Genomic DNA, 20,990 nt, shown 5'->3' on the forward strand with positions numbered 1-20,990 from the left:
GTTTTACGAGAGAGAAGAGGTTTGGGATAAAAAAGAACGATAAATACATGAAAAGAAATTTACTAACCGAAGTTCATTCAATGATGATAATTAAACCATTATAAGAGTAGATTATAGCGGGTCAGACAAAATTTGCTCTACTAGGTTATCTTTTTGACTCGACTCAATCTAATTGACTCACTTCTCGTCACCTAATTATATTAGTGTAAATCTAAGAATTAAATCCATTTAAATTGCAAAATCCCATATACGTCGCTCATGATAATATTATACAATTCGAACAAGCTAATAAAAATATAAATCTAGATTCCTGTCTTCCAAGTGGAGCAACCGTCTCGGAATCCAATCGTTTATAAAATCACTATTATATAATTTAGACGATTAAATTCCTAAGATTGAAGCTTATCAATACTGTTACCAAACTTTGAACAATCTACGACGTGGCAAGATCTCAGTAGCCCGTCACAATGGTTGCAATAAAAGTCCCATTTTTTTTAGGTTCTTTTCCGAAACGGCGCCTTCTCCGCTGTCCAAAAAGATGGTCTTTTTTTACAAAAAAGAAAGAAATAAATAAAAAGATGGTCCTCGAACCGCTACCCGACGCACGTTCTTAAGAGCATATCAAATCTAACCTTATTGTATAGATATTAACACCTATACAATTGATATATCGACCGTCCGAATTCCTCCATTTAACAACATGGACGGCAGAGATGATATCTTCATATAAACTATATGCAGACAATTTATTCTGCGCAAAGCTGGCGCGAGGGAAGGGCGCCACGTGTCTTCAGGCATCGTATGCGATGTCGTAACGGCGAATGGAGAATTCTGACCTTACAACCGACTGCCAGGCTCTCGTCGCATCACTCTTTCCTTTTGTTTTCCATTTTCTTATTCACCTCTCTCTCTCTCTCTCTCTCTCTCTCTATCTTGGGAGGATGGCGGAGAACAGTAGTGGGATGGAGGACAGCAACGACGACGGATCCGCCTCCTCGCCTTCCGGTGGGTGATTTCTTCTCTCTAGTCATCTCTTGGTTGTTGAATTCGTGCCTTGGGGCTCTATATTTTTGGTTGTTTCTCTGTAGTTGTAATTGTTCTTCAGGAGATTTTAGGTTTTGTTCTGCTGAGATATGAAGCCGGAGGTTGTCGATTGTGATGGTTTTTTTTTTTTTTAGTTTATTGTTTATTTATTTTGGAGGGAAGTGGGGATCTAGTGAGATTAATTTTGTAGGGCTTCGCTGAGAAGTTTAGGCAAGTTGTAATTAGTTGGGAGAATCGATCTGTTTCTGTTCCTTTTCTGGATGAGTTCCGATGATGTTTCTAAGGTTAGTTAGAATAAGTCAATTGCAAAGAGCACATTGGAAGGTCTGACATTCACTTTGCGACGAAGTTCTCTGATACGAAATTTGGTGACGTACTAACTTGTCTAGTTAGACGTTTCGTTTTATTTTTGTGGTATAGTTTTATGCTTGAGTTCTTGGAGGATCTGTCGAAAGAGAAGTTACTAAGGAGCCATTATGTTCGAATTGAAAAGGTTCAGTTTTGATGTTTTGATGGAACTTATTTTTTCCCCTTTGATTTTCTCATATAGTTGGTTGTTTTGCCGCACTTAAAAATTAAAAAAAATTAGCTTTTAGGGGTGAGGAAACTTAAATACATGATCCTTCAGGCATATTTGTTAGGAATGTTTGTCTTTTGATAGGAAATTGTCTAGGAAAGCAGAGAGAGTGCGAGTGGAAGAGGGAGGTTGGATCGATAGTGAGAGTGACAGATGGGGACGTGAGTGTGTATGCCTGTCCTTCATCCTCTTATACTTTGTTGTATCAACCTTGAGCCTGTCTCATGTCAGCCTGAGCATGATCTTGAACTTGTGGACGCAGGATCAGGTAGCATCTTGGTCATCTTGTGCTCTTCATTGGCCCTGACTCTTCGTGGATCAGCGACATCATGTCGCCTTGCTAACATGCTGTGCTTCCATTAGAGGCAGTGGTGTGCACCAACAATACCCGTCATTGCATGTGAGAGAAATAGCAGTGTCTTGCTCCTAGGTGTAGAAAATGTTGCAAGATGTGCCCTTACACCAATGACAATCAGGGTTTTTGATGAGGAAGGTGTAGGGGTGAAAAGTGAAAACAGATCCGATACGGATCGGATAGTGCTCAACCCACATCCGGATCCATATTTTTTTATTTGGATACGAATTCGGATATGGATATTTGACGGATAGCAAAAATTAAAACCATATCTTAAGAAAATGGATACGGATCGGATAGTTTTCGGATGAATTTTCGGATCTTAAACGGATGCATATCATTTCTTGTCTGAATTTATATTCTTCTAGCATTTCTTCAGTAGTTATATTGCTTGTTCTATTCTATTTTCTATAGTGTAATTTAAATGGCAATTACCGATGTTCTTATGGTAGAAGTTCTTTTCCTTGACTTTATAATCAAATCATTAATGGGAATAAAATGTATTGCAAGAGAAGGGATATGTTTTTTTGTAGACCTTGCAGCTTTGACAACGTGGTACTTAAGAATCTTTGCCTTGCTTTGCTCTGCTGCAATTTTATCAAGAAAAAGCTTTGCTAGTTCTTTTATGGTCGTATCAATAATTGCACTATCACTGTGAGAGATCCATTCCTCTGCAGGGGCAAAATCTAGCTCCAACATTGATCGATCGAGATCAGAATATTCTGCAGATTAGGATGACTATAAAATGAACTGAACTGGTTTTGAGATACATTGACATAAAAAATGCAGTTTAGGCAGGATAATTAACATGAGTGTAAGGCTAACCTATTGATTCAAGAGATGAAGTGAAAACAGCGCATCCACATGCAAAATCATATGCAGAAAAAATGAATCTGCATTTTTGCACACAAAATTCTAATAGAATTTCTAGCATAGCTTTTCAGTAAGGAGAAGCAAGTACAATATCAAGATGACAAGAACCTCAACCATGCTTCATAGTAGGCTGCGCTGAGCACAAGTTTTAGCTTCGTTCCCTAAGATTTCACTTTTTAAAAGCAAAGTGGAGGGAGGGCCAGTGGAGGAGGGAGGATCGGAGGATTGGTGGAGGAGGGAGGGTCGGAGGAGGGAGGGTTGGTGGAGGGAGGACCGAGCTTGAGGAGGGAGGGCCAGAGGAGGGAGGACGGAGCTCGAGGATGGAGGGCCGGAGGAGGGAGGATCGGAGGAGGGAGAGCGGTGATGGCGACGTGGGATTTTAAATGGAGGCGGGGGGCATTTGTGTCGTGCTAAGATTTGGGAGAGATGGGAGATGAGAGATAGAGGGGTAGGGTTTAGTTGATATTTATATAAGCGAATAAACGGATATCCGTTATCCGAATCTGTATCCGATAAAATTAACTATACCCATATCCGTATCCGGATCCAAATTTTTTTCTAAAAGGCTATCCGTATCTGGATCCGGATCCGGACATTTTTGTAAATGGCTATCCGTATCCGGATCCGGATCCGGATCAGGTAGCGAGTCGGGTCAGACTTAATCCGACCCGTTTTCACCCCTAGGAAGGTGGTATGGATTGCCATGTGGAGGGTACTAGAGATGCTGGTGATGTTGAGAGGCTAGAAAGGGCCACATGGTAAGCCGAATTGACAATATGGTTATGTTCTCTTTAGTCTTTGATGTAGCCTAGGGATGAGGAAACATGTTGATAAGAAAAAGATAAGGAGTTATCTAGATCTACCCCTAACGAGAAAAGATAGGGTCTTTGAGAATCTCTTTATCTGCCTCCAAATACTATTTTCATACTAGTATGGTTAAATAGATAGAAAAGATAGAAGATAGCTCACTAATCCGTAGGGAAAAGAAAAAAATTAAATCCACAGATTTTGAGGGATAAAGAAGCATGGCTTCCACCACAAAAGAGAAAAGAAATAGTAGGAGAAAAGAGAGGAAAAGGGGAAGAGAAATAAATGTGGAATCCTCCACTAAAATATTATTTCTCAAATTTACATTCTTTTTCTTCTTCTTTCTTTTTGGAATTCCCATCACCTCTATATAGAGATGAGAGATTAGGTTAAATCACAAATTGATCTTGTTCAAATCTTTAATTATCAAATATTTAACTAAGCTAGGACTCTTTTAATTTAAAAAACAATCAAATTCTAACAAATTTACTTGAAAATAAATTAACAATCAAATCTTTTAAATTTTAGGAGTTTTAACTTAATTAGACACTCTAAAATCAAATCTAACTATTTAAAAAAAATACATCTAAAAAAATTGAAAACTAATTCCCATTAGTCTTTATATGTGAGTCATGCTATATGATACCTATCTTTATATATCTTAATCCCACCTTATGTATTAAGTATCATTCCAATCTAAGACAAATTTGATTTCAGTCTATCACGTTCTATCTAGTATTTACCTAATATGCTTAGAGTTCTGCCTATTGTATATTCTATGGAAGGGTTGAATTGGACTCTATGCCGCTCTTTTGATCCCTCTTTCTTTTGTTCTTTTGTCACCGCCTCTTCTATTGGCCTTGTAGCTTATTCACTTATTAGCTAGTCTCCCTAATGTAAATCGAATCTTAATTTTTCGAATATGTTATACAGCCTTAGTTTCGCTTGCTTTTGAAGCATTGGTGAAAAGGGTCTACAAAGGTGGTAAGGGTGCAAAGACAATCAGGAGGTGTGTCTAGTAGCAACCACCATTGAAAGAGTGCCTAATAGCTTAGTGATCGAGTGCTCTATTGCCAAGGGGCAAGGGTGAATGGTGGGTCCTCATGTATGAAATAAGATTGTAGCCAATTTGATAATAATGGAGTGGTGTTACTTCTTTGATCGGAAGTTGGAACCAAGGTATAGTTAGATATGAAATGGATATTGTTCTATTGTTGATCTCATACATTACTTCTTTGGTTTGAACTAAGGAACTAGTTATATATGATGCTAGTAGGATGTTGTTCTATCATTGATCTTAGATTTCTATATGAAAAATCCAAATCGGAGTTTGGAGAAGGGGAGGGAACTGTCGGTCTCGAAGGTTGAGGATAAAAAAATAAATGCAGCTTTACTAGTTTTTGGAGTGACAATATTTTCTTCTGTCACCCTTTTATATTGAAATAAACATAATCTTATTCAGCTTCAGCTTTAGACCATTGTGAAAAAATCAGACTTAAAGTGGTTTTGTGAAATCTTCAAAGATGTTAATTGGTCAGAGCATTGGATTTAGTTTAAACTTAATGTAATTCTTGAAATAACTTAATTCTTTTTTGGTAAAATTAGTGTTTTAAAAAGTGTCCATGGCGGGGTGGCATGCCAACTGCCCCGCAAATAATGATGGCGGCCTCCACTTGGCAGCCAAGCCGCCTGGGCATACTTGGTGAGCCTTTAAATCACGTGGTGGACTGCTAAGGTGCATAGTGGGCCGAGCGACCTTCTAAATGTTTTTGTGAGTCAGCCCGCAATAGCAATAGATCTGGATTTTAGACATAGGGTCAGATTTTCAGTATCTGATAACCCATTTACCATTTAAGAAAACTAACCTAATCGTTTTCACTCCTCTCACTTTGGGATCCTTAACTTTTGATCGCCTCCCTCCCTCGACCTCCCTTGACCTCCCTCGTCGTCTCTGGTCTCCCTCTCTTGATCTCTCCGAGCGGGCAAGAAATCGACACCGGCAAGCGAGCAAACTGAGGTACCCATCTTTTCTTCTCTTTCTTCCCTTTTCAATCTCGATGGCCACCTCCCAGTTTAGCCGCCAAGAGTGAAATGCCATCGAGGTTTTTTCTTTTCATACCCTTTCTCCTCTTTCTCCCTTTTACCATCATCTTTCTTCGCTTTTTAGTTTCTTCACTGTTATAGTAATTAACACTTAATTACTGTAGCAGAGTAAGGGTTTGATTAATTAACTAAAGAAGAAAGGTGGCATGTGTTGTTGTTAGCCATTAAGATGCTCATTTCACAAATTCTGATTGGCTGTTGATTCCCAATATATCAGTAAGGGAGAAGAAATTCATAGAGATGATTAGGTAAGATAATTGGACTATGCACATGGTTAATGCAGCCTAACACTTAAGCAGAAGTTAGAATATTCATTTTTATTTAAAATTTAAAGAATGTTGTAGGGTCCAAATAAGTTTTTTGAAGCAGGGAATTTTGATTCTGCTGTTTCCAATTAGACTGCTAAGTTTGAAAGTACTTCCTTGATTGGTGAGTCCATAGTTATAGTTTCAATAGAAGAATATTGGTAGGTTGCTGAGTTCTAAATAATGGCCATTTGTACTAAACTTTCAATAGAAGAAGAATGATAGGTTTCAATAGAAGACTTAGTGATATTTTTCATCATCAACATCTAGAAATTGGTGTTAGGCAAGTGAATTTCAGACTAGAGAGAGAAAACTGCTAAATTTATTAGACTATTTGGTAGGTGAGTCTGCCACTACTGTTTTATATAAAAGGGAAATTTGCATATAACACCCTGCCTTTTAATAAAATTGTGGTTTACACCCTACATTTTCATTATTTGCAAATCAAATCCTCTGATTTAGCGAATATGTGAAAAAAAATTCTACTGTTAGATTAGTTAATTAAACTTAATTAAATTATTAAATTAAGTTAACTATACTGAAAAAATTATAAAAATATCCTCCAATGTTTTAAAAAAGCGCTGCGGGTGGCAGGCGATCACCCCACCGCCTAGTGCCTAGGCAGAAGGTAGGTGACAAGGCGGGTGACAAGGCAGTCTAGCATTTTTAATATAAATAAATAAATAAGTATAGTATATACAGAAATTTTAATAGTGCACTAAATCAAAACACTAAATAACATAATCACATTGACTAATTGCTTATTAGTGATAACTGAATAACTGAGATATCTATTTACTAACTCTAGTTTATTCACATGAATCACATTTCAAAATCCTCTAATCAGAAATTATATACTTAAATACCAGGCAATTAGTAATTCCCCTAATTAATAATGCATGATAGTGAAAAAAAATTTCTTCTCTGTAATCTTAATTCAATAATTCATAAAGCAGTTAGCAATTAACTCCTCTAAATTGGTTAGTTTTATTAAACCTGGTTCGCTATAAAACCCGACCCGCTCACTAATAACCGCATCTCGATTTGGCGGGCCGAAGCGCTAGCCCGCCAAGTCGGGCTAGGCGGCCCACCTAGCACTATTTAGTGCCTAGGCAGCCCGCCAAGGCGCTTGGCCGCCTTTTGCCGACGCCTTCCAACATGGCGGGGCGGCCGATGCACCGCCCCGCCATGGCGGCCGCCTTTTCTGCTTTTCAAAACAGTGATACCCTCAATCAAGTCATACTAAGTACATTTAAGTCATTTTAGAAATATGGGTAGTTTAGTCATTTTAGAAATAAAATATCTCTACTTAATCGAATATTCTCACGGTGTTAATTCAAATCTAACCTCTAGGGTGTTTTTGGCACATATTTACTAAATCAGAGGACTCGATTTGTAAAATAGTGAAAATATAAAGTGTAAACCACAATTATGTTATATAGTAGGATGTTATATAAAATTAAAAATATCTTTGTAAATGAATTGGATCTTTTGGGCCTTGGCAGCTTATTTATAACGTTTCTGGATACTTGAGCATCTGTACTTCAAAGTTCAGATTGCCCTTGCCCTCAAGAATTCTTACCATAGGAAAAATTAGGTTCACCCATAAAAGGTTAAAAATATTCTCTAAAGTTTTGCCATTTGATGTGCTGCAGAACGCTTGTCAGAGCCTTAGAGGTTCTATTAAAACTACTAATGTAGAAGAGGAGATTAAATTGAAAATCAAGAAGTGACTTGAATTTATCTAATCTTGTCAAGATATATCCCTACTGTTGGTTAGATGACGAATGAACTTGTGTGACCATGTTTTCTGGTAATTGTCTATAACTTCTCACCTTATAAGTTATATCTAATTGTTGACTCATTCTGTTCAGTGTTTGACTAAATTTTTTTATCATATGTACTTCTCTGAGGTTTTATTGGTCTGGATCAGAGACAGCTGCCAAGGAGTAATATGTGGCTCATACCTTTCCTATATAAGTTATGATTGTTCTTTTGATAGGAATGCAGTGTATATATTTATTTAGTTATCTATTATAAATTTCAGTAGTGATTCTTTATTAATTTATCTTATTACAAAGAGAATTAAGTAATGGTTGTGTTATCTTTCATTTCCCTGCATTTAAGATCTGTAAATCTATATATCACTTTTTAATATTGTGTAAAAGTTAAATATCATCAATGTGGTGTGTTTTTATCTTGATTGCGAAAAAATTGCAATAAGGAACAGGTCAATTCTGTAGTTGTTTAAAAGGGTGATTTGTTCGATGGTACAGCTTTTGAAACCTTGTTTTTTTAGTGGTAAATGACAGAAATCTTCCTAGGGCAAATACCATGCCAGGAGGAAGAAATAGTATTGAAAGATCTGAGACATGTGCTGGTCCATCAACTCTGGAAAGATCGAGAACTGAGAGGCGTAGACAATGTAGTCCACATGATGACCCTGCAGCCCAACTATTTGATGATAAGATTTCTGCTAAAAAGAAGGTTTGAATCCTTTTTTTTTTTTTGAAGATTGTGATTTATCTGATTGATGGTATTCATTTGACTTGCTTTTCTATCCCATGTTGGTTATTGCTTGATTCGCGGATATGAAGGATTGATAACTCTTAACGACTAACAATAATTCATACATGCTTTTGGGCCATTTTAGAAATTATTATATTTGCAGGAGTACATCTATGTCTTAATGCGCGCGCGCGCGCACACACACAAATATATATATATATATATATAAAATCACGCATAAATATAAACAAGGATTGTTGTTCTAGTGGCAGAGGATGTACCAAGACTATGTCAGTATGCCAAAGGCAAGCTAGGGCATGCCTTGCCAAGTCGAGTTAGTTGGCGTTCGTTCGCGTGTTGCTGGAACAATCACACATTCTTTACCCACCTAAAGTAGATATTAAGCATTTTTAGGGCTTAAAATAGCTTTTAGTGGGTAAATGAATTGTAAGCACAGGAATATGAGTCATTGAGGTCAGAATGAAAGTTCAACATTAAGATTAACACCAGCTCCGACAAACAAAACATTGTTGTACTTTGAGATTTGTATGATTGTAACTAGGACCTAATAGGTGGCATGGCCCATTTGAGAGACCTTTTGGAGGTTCCCGAGGAAATAATGATTTCCTTATCCAACTACAGATGAATTAATTGTTCAGCTGGAATTTAGGCTCTCTCCAATGTCCCCAATAAATAAGAGGCACACTCTCTTACATTACACGGCAGTCAATAGTCAATTATCAATACTCGTAGACTATCTCAGGATGCCTATGCCTTTTGAGTAAAATTGTCTCTTTGTTGCTGATAGTCTGCCAATGTCACTTTAACTTCATTCATATTTCACCCACTATAAATCTATTATAGGAAATCTTTTTCTTATTGGTGCAAGCTTCATCTGCTTTCTACATGAAAATTTTGCATCAGGCTCTTCTGCTTTGTGCCGGAACTATATGTGACTAACAGTATGCAGTACACCTTTAAATCTTCCTTTCATGTTGTTTTTTTACACTACTTTGTAAATGCTGTATCTAAAATTTAGCTTACACCTCTGTATGAAGTTTCTCCCATCCTGATGATCATCTTAATCAGTCCTTCGCCCTCTTTAAATGTTTCCTTTTTCTTCTGATTTTAAGTTTCTTTTGTCCTGTATCTTTTGCAGTAGCTATGTTCTTACACATTTCTTCGTTTTCTTTTTTTTTCTTGGGATGACTTTTCTTCTTGCTCTTTCCCTTCTTGCAAGAAGTAAATGTATGTACAGTTTGTGACACACTTAAAACTTATCCTTCTGTTTTCTCTTAAATGCTGCAGAGGAAAATGTTGAATCGAATTGCTACGGTGAAAGATGATGGTACTGTAGTTGTTGATGTTCCAAGCAATCTAGAACCTGCATCAATTGATGTTGGTCCTGAGGATGTTTACGCCGAAGCAGCTGATGAAGAATCACTAGACTCAACAGACCCGCAGGATAGGCCTCCCATGCAAATTGTTATACTTATTGTTGGTACAAGAGGAGATGTGCAACCATTTGTTGCTATTGGAAAACGTTTACAGGTTAGCTTATTCTTATTTTAAGATTGCTAACAGTATGTCTTAATTGTTTACTACTTGCTATCTTTTTTAAAAACTCACTTGTATTATTAGTATATTAGTGTTGTCTGCATTACTCTCTTCAACACAAGTTTTAGGATGACATGCATTCTCGTTTTTATTTAATCTTCTCAATCAGACATCTGGAAACAAACTTTTGAGTGTGTGAGTTGCCTCCTCTTCTCCTCATTCTTGACAAGGTCAATGGGGGCACTTCATATTCTTGAAATTACTATACTGAAACTAGATTTGCGTAACATAGTCTAGTATCCTATTTGAATGAAATTTTAGCTTACTTGGAGCGAACGAATATTTTTTGTAGGTTCATAATATGCTAGCCTCATGACTTTGAGGTGTTGCCTTTAGTTTTGAAATTGTTCTAGGTGGCATTCACAAAGTCACAAGTGAAAAACCTTGAGAAGAAGGATATGTAAAGGTTCCTTATTACTAATTGTAATTTTTGCAAACCCAGTAAAAGAAAGTTGTGGGTTATTTGGGATAAACCCCTCTTATTTCAGAAAACCCTTACCAAACAAGGGATCAGAAAATGGATAAGAAAATGGTGTAAATCCCACTTACCTTGATATCTTTATCTCAACTTTTTTTTAGGTAAGAAAATTGGGATATGTCACCCATTTATTCAACACTCTAAATTATCAAATTACCCTTCCCAAAATGCCAAATTATTGAATTGTTATGGGACTATGATATACATTTGTAGTTGCTATAATATATTGGAAATTTAGAATATACTATCGAATTGTCATTTGACTATAATAGAATTATTAATTACCAAATTGTAATGTTACTATTATAATATATTTTGCCACTCTTTAAAAAGTCTCAAACCAGTTTCTGTATTTATAATTAAGTGAGACTGTTAGTTTTTAATTGCACAAAAATGATCAAAATACTCCATCTTGTTTGTTAGACAAGATATGCAAGTTTATTGAGATAGTATCGCTAATGACCAAAATAGTCATGACACTTAATTAACTTTGACAAAAAAACTAACGGTCACACTTTAGTTATAGATATAGAGGCTAGTTTGAAACTTTTTGAAGTACACAAGATAAAGTAATTTTGGGCATAAGTACAAAGTGGTAAGATGTATTTAACTCTATAATATATTAGAATATGTTTGTACTCAGTTAACTTTGACAAAAAAACTAATGGTTACACTTTATTTGAATTTCCCTCTCTATCTGTTTTATAAGATGCACTCGTCTTTTATTTGTTGAATTCATTGTCATGTACATACTGTACAGGGTTGTAATGTTGACAGGCTTACTTTTACGAACTTATGTGGTTGCTCATTTGAGCCCCTCTGAAGTTTGGATGAGTGTTGCTCATTGATGAAGTGAATCTGGGATGCATTGAGTTTATTGATTTTTTAGCTGGCTGAGCAAATATCATTTTGCGTTCATTATTGTCTTTCTTGCAGGATTATGGGCATCGTGTTAGACTAGCAACTCATGCGAACTTCAAGGAGTTTGTATTGACTGCCGGACTGGAGTTTTACCCTTTAGGTGGAGATCCAAAAATTCTTGCCGAATGTATGTGAACTACATAGACTCATAATGTTTGTGTCTTACTAAGGGCTTATTAAGAACCCTGTGTTTTACTGAAGCTTTATTGACAGTACGGGCTTGGTAATTTGAGCAGACATGGTCAAGAACAAAGGATTTTTACCTTCAGCTCCTTCAGAAATTCCTATTCAACGAAAGCAGATCAAGGATATCATATTTTCCTTGCTTCCAGCCTGCAGGGATCCAGATGTTGATACTGGTATTTCGTTCAGAGCAGATGCCATAATTGCCAATCCACCAGCATATGGTTAGAACATAAGTAACTTCATGTTTTAGAAGGCTTAAATCTTTATTTCAGTTGAGTTTATTTTTGGGGAAATTATTTTCAGTTGTTGAATTATCTCATTACTTTTTAACCTGGTTAAGCAATGCCCCTTTTATATTTCCATTGAGCAATTTGGGCATCGGAGAATCTGTGCACTACATTATCATAATGTTGCCTCAAAATTGTAAAATATTTTTCCAATAGAACTGTAAGTACTTTTCCTGCATTTAATGAGTATATGTTTACTGCTAGTTGATAACAATAAAAGTGCTCTTTCACCATAGTTGCCAAGCAAAGAAGGTGATAAGTTTTGTTTTAATTAACTCAAAGCAGGTTCTTTTTTCAAACAAAAATGCAAGACTAATCTAAAAATAGAAAGAGTGCTATAAGAACAAAGTCAACGTTGCAAGGTGTGAAATGAAAGTTCCCATTTATCATTTAGGTCTTTAAATTGGATCATTTATTTTGACCCAGCCACCTTTTGTTTTACCTTTCAGCTTGCTTGTGCTTCAGAGATACTAGCACTCCATTTATTCAAAACTTCTGGGGCTCTTGTTCCAGAGGTTTCCCTGTCTTCTTGGCAAGCTAATCTCTTCCCTAATATTTCTTTGTCTGGAAATTTGTGGATCAATCTATGAAAGCAGTTGTAAAAGTTTGTTATTTTCTGTCAAGCTTTTCAACTTTGGGCTGTTGTCTTGGATGATGGTGATGATTTTTTATATTTGCCTAGAGTATTCATGGTACCCTCACATGCTTGTGGAAGATAAAACAAATATACTGTCTTACAAAATTTCTCCTTGTTGTGGCCTTATTTAAAGAAGACATGCTTATAGGGTCTTGTTATTTTTTGGCATATTGCCAGCAACTCAAATTGTTGTCCATGCTGTTGTCATCTTTTCCCTAGATGTTCTTTCTTGCAGGCATCATTCCAGTTGGCATACTACCAATGAACTTGTTGCAATATAATTAATTTCATCTGTCATATTTCTCCTCAGTGTAACATGCTGTTCTAGTGCTCAGATTTGCCAAATTTTATGACAATAATTGGGAATTCTAGACTGATATAGGCATGATGTTGATGCCAGTCTATGTAGCCTCTCAAGGGTTCAATTATGTTGGTATCCAAATACATGCTAACTGTCATTTACTTGACATATGATTTCACCTCTATCGGTTTCATTTACATGATTTCTGTTTATGAGCTTATCTCACAATTAGTGGCATGATCCTGTGACTCCTTTCAATTGATATCTATTCGTGGGCATCGCTTGATTGGTTTACTCATCCTTTTCTGGCAACATTCATATACTAGTTAGTTAACAAAATTTTGACTTGTGTAATTGGTCAGCTCATGCGAACTGCCCTTCAAATTCCTGGATAATCGAGGAACATATGATTCTTCTGATGTTTCAGTTTTTCTTGATTCAGGGAACAGACTGTAGTTCTTTTATGCACAATTGATGGTTCTTGATCTGATTACTGACCTGGGCCAATGTTTTTTCAGGACATACACATGTGGCGGAGGCACTAAATGTACCAATTCACATATTTTTTACAATGCCATGGACGTGTGTCTCTCTTCTCTGTTTATTTTTATATTTGTCTTCTCTCTTCTTTCTTTTCCCATTCATTCTTGTCCAGCATTTTTCTAACCTATTGATGAAAGTGTCAAGTCATGTGAGTCTTTCTATTATTGTCAGGCCAACTAGTGAATTCCCTCATCCTCTTTCGCGCGTCAAGCAATCAGCTGGATATAGAGTGAGTTAATTTTGGCTGCTATCTGTCAAAAAAAAAAAATTTATCTCTTGCTTGACAAACGCAGACGTCACCTTGTGTTTACTACAGATTAAGCTATTATAACTCTGCTTTGTTCAGTGCCCTCATTCTTTTTGTATAACTTCATCTTAGTCTGGTGCATCATGCAATGACTGTCATGACCAGTAATTTTAGAAAAATGTATGACATTCATAATGCAAAAAGTTTTTATCTCACAGATTGTCCCGTTGTCATGTTGTTTTTCTCCAGTGTTTCACTGTTTATATATTTTTAATACTATATGTAATGAGTTAATATCGCATTCCTATACTTTTGATCTTATTATGAATGTTCAAATAGCTTTATTCTATTTCTTCTTTTATATTTGCATTAAAGTATGTTTCTCTTGTCTTATTTCTTATTATCTGATGAATTGTGTCATTTTTGCAGCTTTCATACCAAATTGTTGATTCTATGATTTGGCTTGGGATACGGGACATGATAAATGATTTTAGAAAGAAAAAGTTGAGGCTGCGGCCTGTCACTTACCTAAGTGGCGCACAGGGTTCAGCCAATGACATACCTCATGGATATATTTGGAGCCCTCATCTTGTTCCCAAACCAAAAGGTCTCTATCACTTGGGTTCTCATGCTTTGGCTTGATTAGATTTCCATAAATGTAGAAATTTAAATGCATGCATTTAGAGTACTCTCAATGTTAGCAAATTGGAAGCAAGTCTGTTATTATATTGATTTCCATATTCACAACTTTGTTATGCATGCAGCAATGTACTTTATTACATATTTCTAGGACTCTTTTTTTTTCTTTTTTTTAACTTGCCTTCCTCAATAGATTATTATGTTGCTTATTTCATCCGTAAAGAGATTGTTTTTAGTTTGCAGATTGGGGTCCTAAGATTGATGTTGTCGGATTTTGCTTCCTTGATCTTGCGTCCAACTATGAACCTCCTGAATCACTTGTGGAATGGCTCAAAGCTGGTGATAAGCCTGTTTATATTGGATTTGGTAGCCTTGTAAGTACAGTTATCTGTTATTACATGTTTACGATTGCCCTACATGACAGATTATATACTTGTGTATTGTGATGTTACTTCCACTTGCTGCAGTCTTTTGTAGTGTCAATGTTATGTTGCAAAGCTTTGTCAAGGGGAGAAACAGTGAATCAGTACTCCGGAGAATTAAAGAATCGGGAAACATACTTCTAGTAGTTCATCCAAAAGTTTTCTCTAGATAACATCTGGACTTGTCCTAAATCAACCTACTCAATAATAGGGTTCCTCTAACAGTTTAACTTAAACATGGTTCCAAATAAATGAAGGAACAATTAACACTTTGAGACTTTTTCATGAGTGAAATTCCGAGTCTCATGGAGACCTCTATACAAGAACAAGTAGGTCTCTCTAGCAGCAAATTTATAACTACTTAAAAGATTTCATGATATGTTCCTATAGAATTCAAGCACACAATCATACTCAAAATATGGTATAAGAACCTGCAATGGGAATTACTAAAAAGATTAAATTTTTCTTAAGAAAACATACTAAATTTTACTCATAGAACTTTAATATCAAGCTAATCATACTTCCTTAGGTTAGAATCTTTAAAGAGGTCAATTTCTTTGCCCGAAGCTTGACATCAAGAGCGTTGCAGATTTTCTAATAATCGAAGCAGCGATTGATGGCCCTTTGACACAAATTTCTCCTGCAACAGTGCATGCCAATGTAGGCAATGATGGTTCTTTTGACGGCACATAACTCGACCTACCGTAGGCCTACTTGTTCTTCTTGCCCAAGTCGCTCATAAAAATTGAGGTTTTTATCTTAGTGAGTTTATTCTTCTCACCAAGTATTGAACCCGTGTGCCTTTAGGGGTCAATGTGAACCTTTCTACAGGCAGACGGATGTGGGAGGGATGAATATGTGCAACAAAAAGCTCAATCTCAATGGATTGGGGCAACAAGGCCCCTCTATCACTTACAATGCCTTGTTGCATAAACTGCAAAGGAAATCTGCTGTTGTTGTTAAGGAATTGGAACCTCAAGGTGCATGCGGCTGGTTGTAGGGTATTGTCCAGTAGCACGGGCCCATGCAGGATACCTAAATTCTCTACTTCCAACCCACTGGAAAGTTGCTTTAACAAGTTCATGCAGTATTCTTTGCCAGGCCATCAGACTGACATTCATCAACATCTAATTTTGTTTTCTTAATTGATTGCTTTGGTTGCTGTTTAGCTGTATTGGAATGTTCTTTTTATCAACTCAATCCTAATCATGTGTATTTAGTGGATTAGCAACTTTAGGATCTCTTATGTGATTACTCTTTGATTCATCTTATGTTGGCAATCTGCATAATACATATCTTTAACAACTGAAAGTTTTGTGTTTATACCTTGATTGAAGCCAAAAAATAATTTCTTGTGATCGGTATCCTGAGCATTTATGCAGCTTGAAGTGCAACAATGTTGTTTTCTGGATTATTCTTTTACAGAAATCTTATCTGTAGCTAAGTATTGCTAGAAGAAACGGAAGGCCCTGATTAAGTGGATATTAATGAGTGGCCAGAGAGGAAGCCTGCAACTCATGTTAGGCCAAATTGGCTGTGCCGAGATGCACAAATTTAGTGATAGCTGCACATTATTCTGCAACTATGTACGCAAAACAATAACATGATATGCACATGAAATGAGGTTGCAAGTGCTAAGTACTTGAGAATATGCAATTTTTATCGGTTACTTTCAACCTCCAGACACTGTATTCTTGAATAATTTACATCTTGAATAGAGAAAATGAACCTTGTTATTCGGAGTTTTTGACAAGTGTAGTCACAAATTATTATTTGAATTTTAATGTTTTGTTATGCACATGCTTTCTGATAATGTGAGATATTGATGTCCAAGATCTTGATCTTACTCTTTTTCTGCTCTAGTTTTAGTTTCTATGTGACATTTTGATGTAATATTTTCATATTGCTGACACTTTCTCTTCAATATTTTTGGTGATACCATAGCCTGTGCAAGAGCCAGAAAAAATGACTAAAATCATTGTGGATGCACTTGAAATCACTGGACAGAGAGGCGTCATTAACAAGGGATGGGGTGGTCTTGGGAATTGTAAGCTTTTGTTTTCTTGACTTGTCATAGGAACTATTTTATAGGTGTCTTCTGTTTTTTGGCATGCACAATTCTTGTCACATCATTGACTGAAGGTAGTTTGCCAGTGGCAGTACCCAAGGATTTTGTATATCTGCTGGACAATATTCCCCATGACTGGCTCTTTTTGCAGTGTAAGGCAGTGGTAAGGATTTGATATGTTCCTTCAAAAAGATGCTATTGAGTAAATACATAGTTCTTCCGTTTGTACTCCTACATGTGGAACAATGCTTGAGAAAATTTAAAGCTCCTGAGAAAATAGAGCAAGCTTTTTTTAAAAAAAAAAATTTCAGTTGCAATAATTCACTCCACGTGTTACAATTTTAATGGTAGTTTCACACTACCAATATTTGAACTTCTTTTGGCTGATGTAAGTATCTTGTTTTACATACTATAGAACAAGTGCACAGTCAGCATAGAAGAGTATGTATCTCACATAAATCCTTGGAGCTGCTTGTGTGCAAACAATTATAGGTGCCAACCTGCGCTACATAATTCCTAACTTTTTATATTATATTCCCTGTAGTATCACTAGGAATATCTTTTCAGTTTTAGCAAGGACACATATCCAGAAGTACTTGCATTTATCCAACCAAACCACTGTTTTGCTGATTACATTAATAGTCAAAAGCAATTATTTGCAAATTCGCATTAGCTATTATTTTTTCAATCTCTGATGACAACCGTCTACAGTTCCTGATTGTATAATGATCTTGTAGTACATGAAGTCATGGACACAGCTTTGCTGACATATATTATGATTTTTGTCTGAGTGACTCATTCTCTCCTTGCTGCTTGAAATAGAGTTCTCGTACAAATTAGCGCTTTCAAAGAGGATGGGAATGTTCTATGCAGAAAAGATTATAGCTTTATAGAATTCACTTCCAAATTTTCTTGTATTACCACTACAGTTATTTTCTATTAGTCTACTGAGAGATGGAATTCTATGGTTCTTGTTAGTTGATCCTATTTATTCCTCAGATTCCAGGTTGTTACTTTTGTAGTAAAAGCATGGGATTGCTATAGATCAGGCCTTATATAGTCTTATTAAAAATATAGTATCTATCCTTGTTCTTGTCTCGAGCAATTGCATGAGAATTACGAACACTATAGTCTTTACATTCAAGTTGAGACAAATAGAAGAGTTCCAAAATGAGATATAGGTAGGAGGTTACGATACATAATAATATTAGAATTTTCCTCTGACAAGAAGGCCTTGGCAAAATGTCAAGCAGAAGTAAAATATTGAAAGAGCTCTAATACATCATGGTACTTTGGTTGAGATTAAGAGTTGAATAAGATTTGTACAGTGGAAACAAGAAACATAAGAGGTTTTTTCACATATATCCGTTTTCTTAAGTGCTCATTTGCATATTTACCCTTCATGAAATAGGAACCGCATATCTTCCGTAGTAGAAATTTAATGTTTGAATTATGTACCCACCCAATAGCTATATCTGATTTGAACTTGTAAAATAATTTTGTGCCCTTATTGTCAGATTTTTTTTTCTTAGAGTTGAATCATGTGCTTATAGGCTAACTCAGTTTACTCTTCTCAGGTGCATCATGGTGGTGCTGGAACAACTGCTGCTGGCCTTAAGGCAGCGGTACTCTCTACTATGTGCCCCTGTAGACTAGGGCTAGTCTGGGTGTATCCATGTAGACTAGCTTGTTTTCACTTCTCACATTTTACTATAAGTAGTTTTGCAATGATGTTCTTTTCTGTTATGCAGTGTCCAACAACTATTGTACCATTCTTTGGTGATCAACCGTTCTGGGGTGACCAAGTGAACAGTAGGGGGTTAGGGCCCCCACCGATACCTATTGATCAGTTCTCGTTGCAAAAGTTGATTGATGCAATAAATTTCATGATGGATCCAAAGGTAAATGTTAGTTTAGGAATTTGGAGAAATGGTCCCCTTACTTTGGAAATTTGTATTTGTTTGCATTGTCGCATCATATGAGCTCTGTTACCTAGTACTTACTCTGTTTACTTCTAACATGGTTCCTTTAGAAATAGATACAAAATAAAATGTTTCTACTTTGTAGCATTAAGGAATTGTTGTTCTTTCAGACCATTACTGTTGTTAATGTTAGTGCTGCTATTGTTGTTATTGTTACTATTGTTTGTCTCAGATAAACGTGGTTCATAGTGGCTTGTTATTTTCTTAAGCTATTATGGTGTCAGATAAATGGTGGTATTACAACAAGCTAGAAAATTTTGATGATATATGTGCAACAGCAAGATGAAAGTGGGACTTTGAATATCAACTCACATAGTTATCCTGGCCATATGTCCTAAAAATGTGCACCAACTTCCAAGGATCTTTCAAATACATTACCTATATAGTTTGTTGAAACACTAGCATGATGTTCTTTCACTTTATGCCAGGCCGTAATTGGGGAATTTTGTTCTCATTTTGCTTACCCTCTCTTATCTGTAACCAAAATTTAAACTTAGGGCTTACTTTTTCTGCTTACCTGTTGTCGAACAAGTGACTCATCTGTCACATTCATTATAATCTTCAGAGAGTAGAACGATTATTAGAGAATTAGAAGCCTTTTTGAGCTGCCTTATTACACAATCATTTGACTAGGTTTCTTCCTTTGAATAGCATCTTCTTATTTCCTCCTCTAATAGTACAAGAAAATGAGCCTCAAGCACTATCCTTTTCTCTTTGTAGTGGCTAATCATTTATTCTTGCAATTATTTCCCAGAATGTCATTACAATCACCAAGCGGCAAATGTCCTGCTACTCCAATTATCCAAGGGAAATTTTTAAAATTCCCAATGTATATTTGTTTTGCGTTGTTACTGTTGGATTTCTTGACTATTGTCTCTAAGTGATTTAGAAAAAAGAAATGAAGTTAGGTTTGGATGGAAAATGCTTCCTAGATTTTTGGCCGATACCTGAAATTTTGCCATCATTTCCTGGAAGAATATGAGGATGTTCCATGCCAATTGATTTACAAATGAGAAGAATTGCATTCAGAGTTGATGTGATGTATTTTCCTTCTCATTTTTATGCAAGTGGAGTCCTAAGGTAGTGAGATTCTTTTCTGAGTATGTTCCAACCTGCAAACACCTGGTCCACTGCTAGCAGGTTGGAAATTGGCACCTATAGGAGATTCATGTTTAACTTTGATGCCACTATTTTCCACTCTATTCTGCAACAAAGGAACATGTATTTTATTTTTCATGTAGTATTATCCACGTGGAGATCTAAGTGTCGTAATTGTATGGACCACAAGGCTCGTAATTGACATATATGTGAACTCCTCCAACGAGGAATATTTTGCTTTTTGATGTTATGGTTTTAAATTTGGCTTACCACTATCTTCAAAAGGTACTGGTGCTTTTTTGTCTTTTTAGTTGCAAATTTTGATCTTTCTCAGGTGAAGGAAAGGGCTGTCGAGCTGGCTAAGGCCATGGAGTTTGAAGATGGAGTTACTGGAGCAGTAAAAGCATTTCTGAAACATCTTCCCCCGAAATTGCCAGTTCAAGCTTCTCCAGCGTCGTCGAGCTTCATACCTCCCCTTCTAGGCCCTTTAAAAAAATGTTTTGGCTGTTCCTGATTCTCACACTTTACCTTTTCTTGTGAGCACCCGTTACATATCATTCTTTGAGGCCCAAAAAGAAGCAATTTATTTTGACTGTATGATATAATGTTGTCATTTTTATTTTTATATTTAGAGCTGTAATTTGGCATGAAATGAGAAAATAGGTTAGCACGCTGGTGCCCTTATTTTTATGTCATGTATCATTTTACTCTAAATCTTAGTCCTTTCGGATATGAAGGAAAAATTATTAAGTTTGCAATTGAATGGTTATCAGTTGGTCTTCCTTGTTCAATTGCTATGTGGTTGCTACCTCTGAAGTCGGTAATTCCGTTGATTTTGTGTAACTTTCCTATATGTAACCAAGCGAACTTGCAGAATAAGAGCTTTTTCCGTAGCTCTCATGCAGCATATTTAATTTGTCTTACAATACTCAAGCATGTCTTTGTTCATTCCAAAACGAATTAATGCACTTGTCTAATATTTTCTCAAAATA

The 20,990-nt window shown here is 36.1% G+C and overlaps 1 protein-coding gene across 3 annotated transcripts; it reads left to right on the forward strand.

The window, feature by feature from the left end:
* The first annotated feature begins 833 nt into the window (after positions 1–833).
* On the forward strand, positions 834–20,789 carry LOC140784546 (sterol 3-beta-glucosyltransferase UGT80A2-like). 3 transcript variants are annotated; one of them, XM_073132024.1, is made up of 15 exons: positions 834–1,005; positions 1,884–2,021; positions 8,364–8,551; positions 9,881–10,123; positions 11,604–11,715; positions 11,825–11,995; positions 13,518–13,581; positions 13,714–13,771; positions 14,219–14,396; positions 14,672–14,802; positions 16,795–16,897; positions 17,005–17,081; positions 18,496–18,543; positions 18,670–18,819; positions 20,333–20,789. In XM_073132024.1, exons 3-15 carry the CDS (start codon positions 8,399–8,401, stop codon positions 20,510–20,512), a joined length of 1,668 nt encoding a protein of 555 aa, XP_072988125.1. In that variant the 5' UTR covers positions 834–1,005; positions 1,884–2,021; positions 8,364–8,398; the 3' UTR covers positions 20,513–20,789. The 3 variants fall into 3 exon arrangements, 2 of the variants coding, with proteins under 2 accessions (XP_072988125.1, XP_072988124.1); XR_012108289.1 differs by lacking the exon at positions 1,884–2,021 and having other exon boundaries at positions 862–1,005; positions 16,997–17,081; XM_073132023.1 differs by lacking the exon at positions 1,884–2,021 and having other exon boundaries at positions 862–1,005.
* Positions 20,790–20,990: the final 201 nt, after the last annotated feature.

This window comes from Typha latifolia, chromosome 3, assembly GCF_019914945.1.
Source record: "Typha latifolia isolate L0001 chromosome 3, TyphaL0001v2, whole genome shotgun sequence".
NCBI lineage: Eukaryota > Viridiplantae > Streptophyta > Magnoliopsida > Poales > Typhaceae > Typha > Typha latifolia.

Excerpts from the sequence above, each read along its gene's own strand:
- LOC140784546 (XM_073132023.1), top strand. The coding sequence starts at position 942 with ATGGCGGAGAACAGTAGTGGGATGGAGGACAGCAACGACGACGGATCC. Across the intron at positions 1,006-8,363 it reads ATCCGCCTCCTCGCCTTCCG|TGGTAAATGACAGAAATCTT; the intron begins GTGGGTGATTTC and ends TTGTTTTTTTAG. Across the intron at positions 10,124-11,603 it reads CTATTGGAAAACGTTTACAG|GATTATGGGCATCGTGTTAG; the intron begins GTTAGCTTATTC and ends TCTTTCTTGCAG.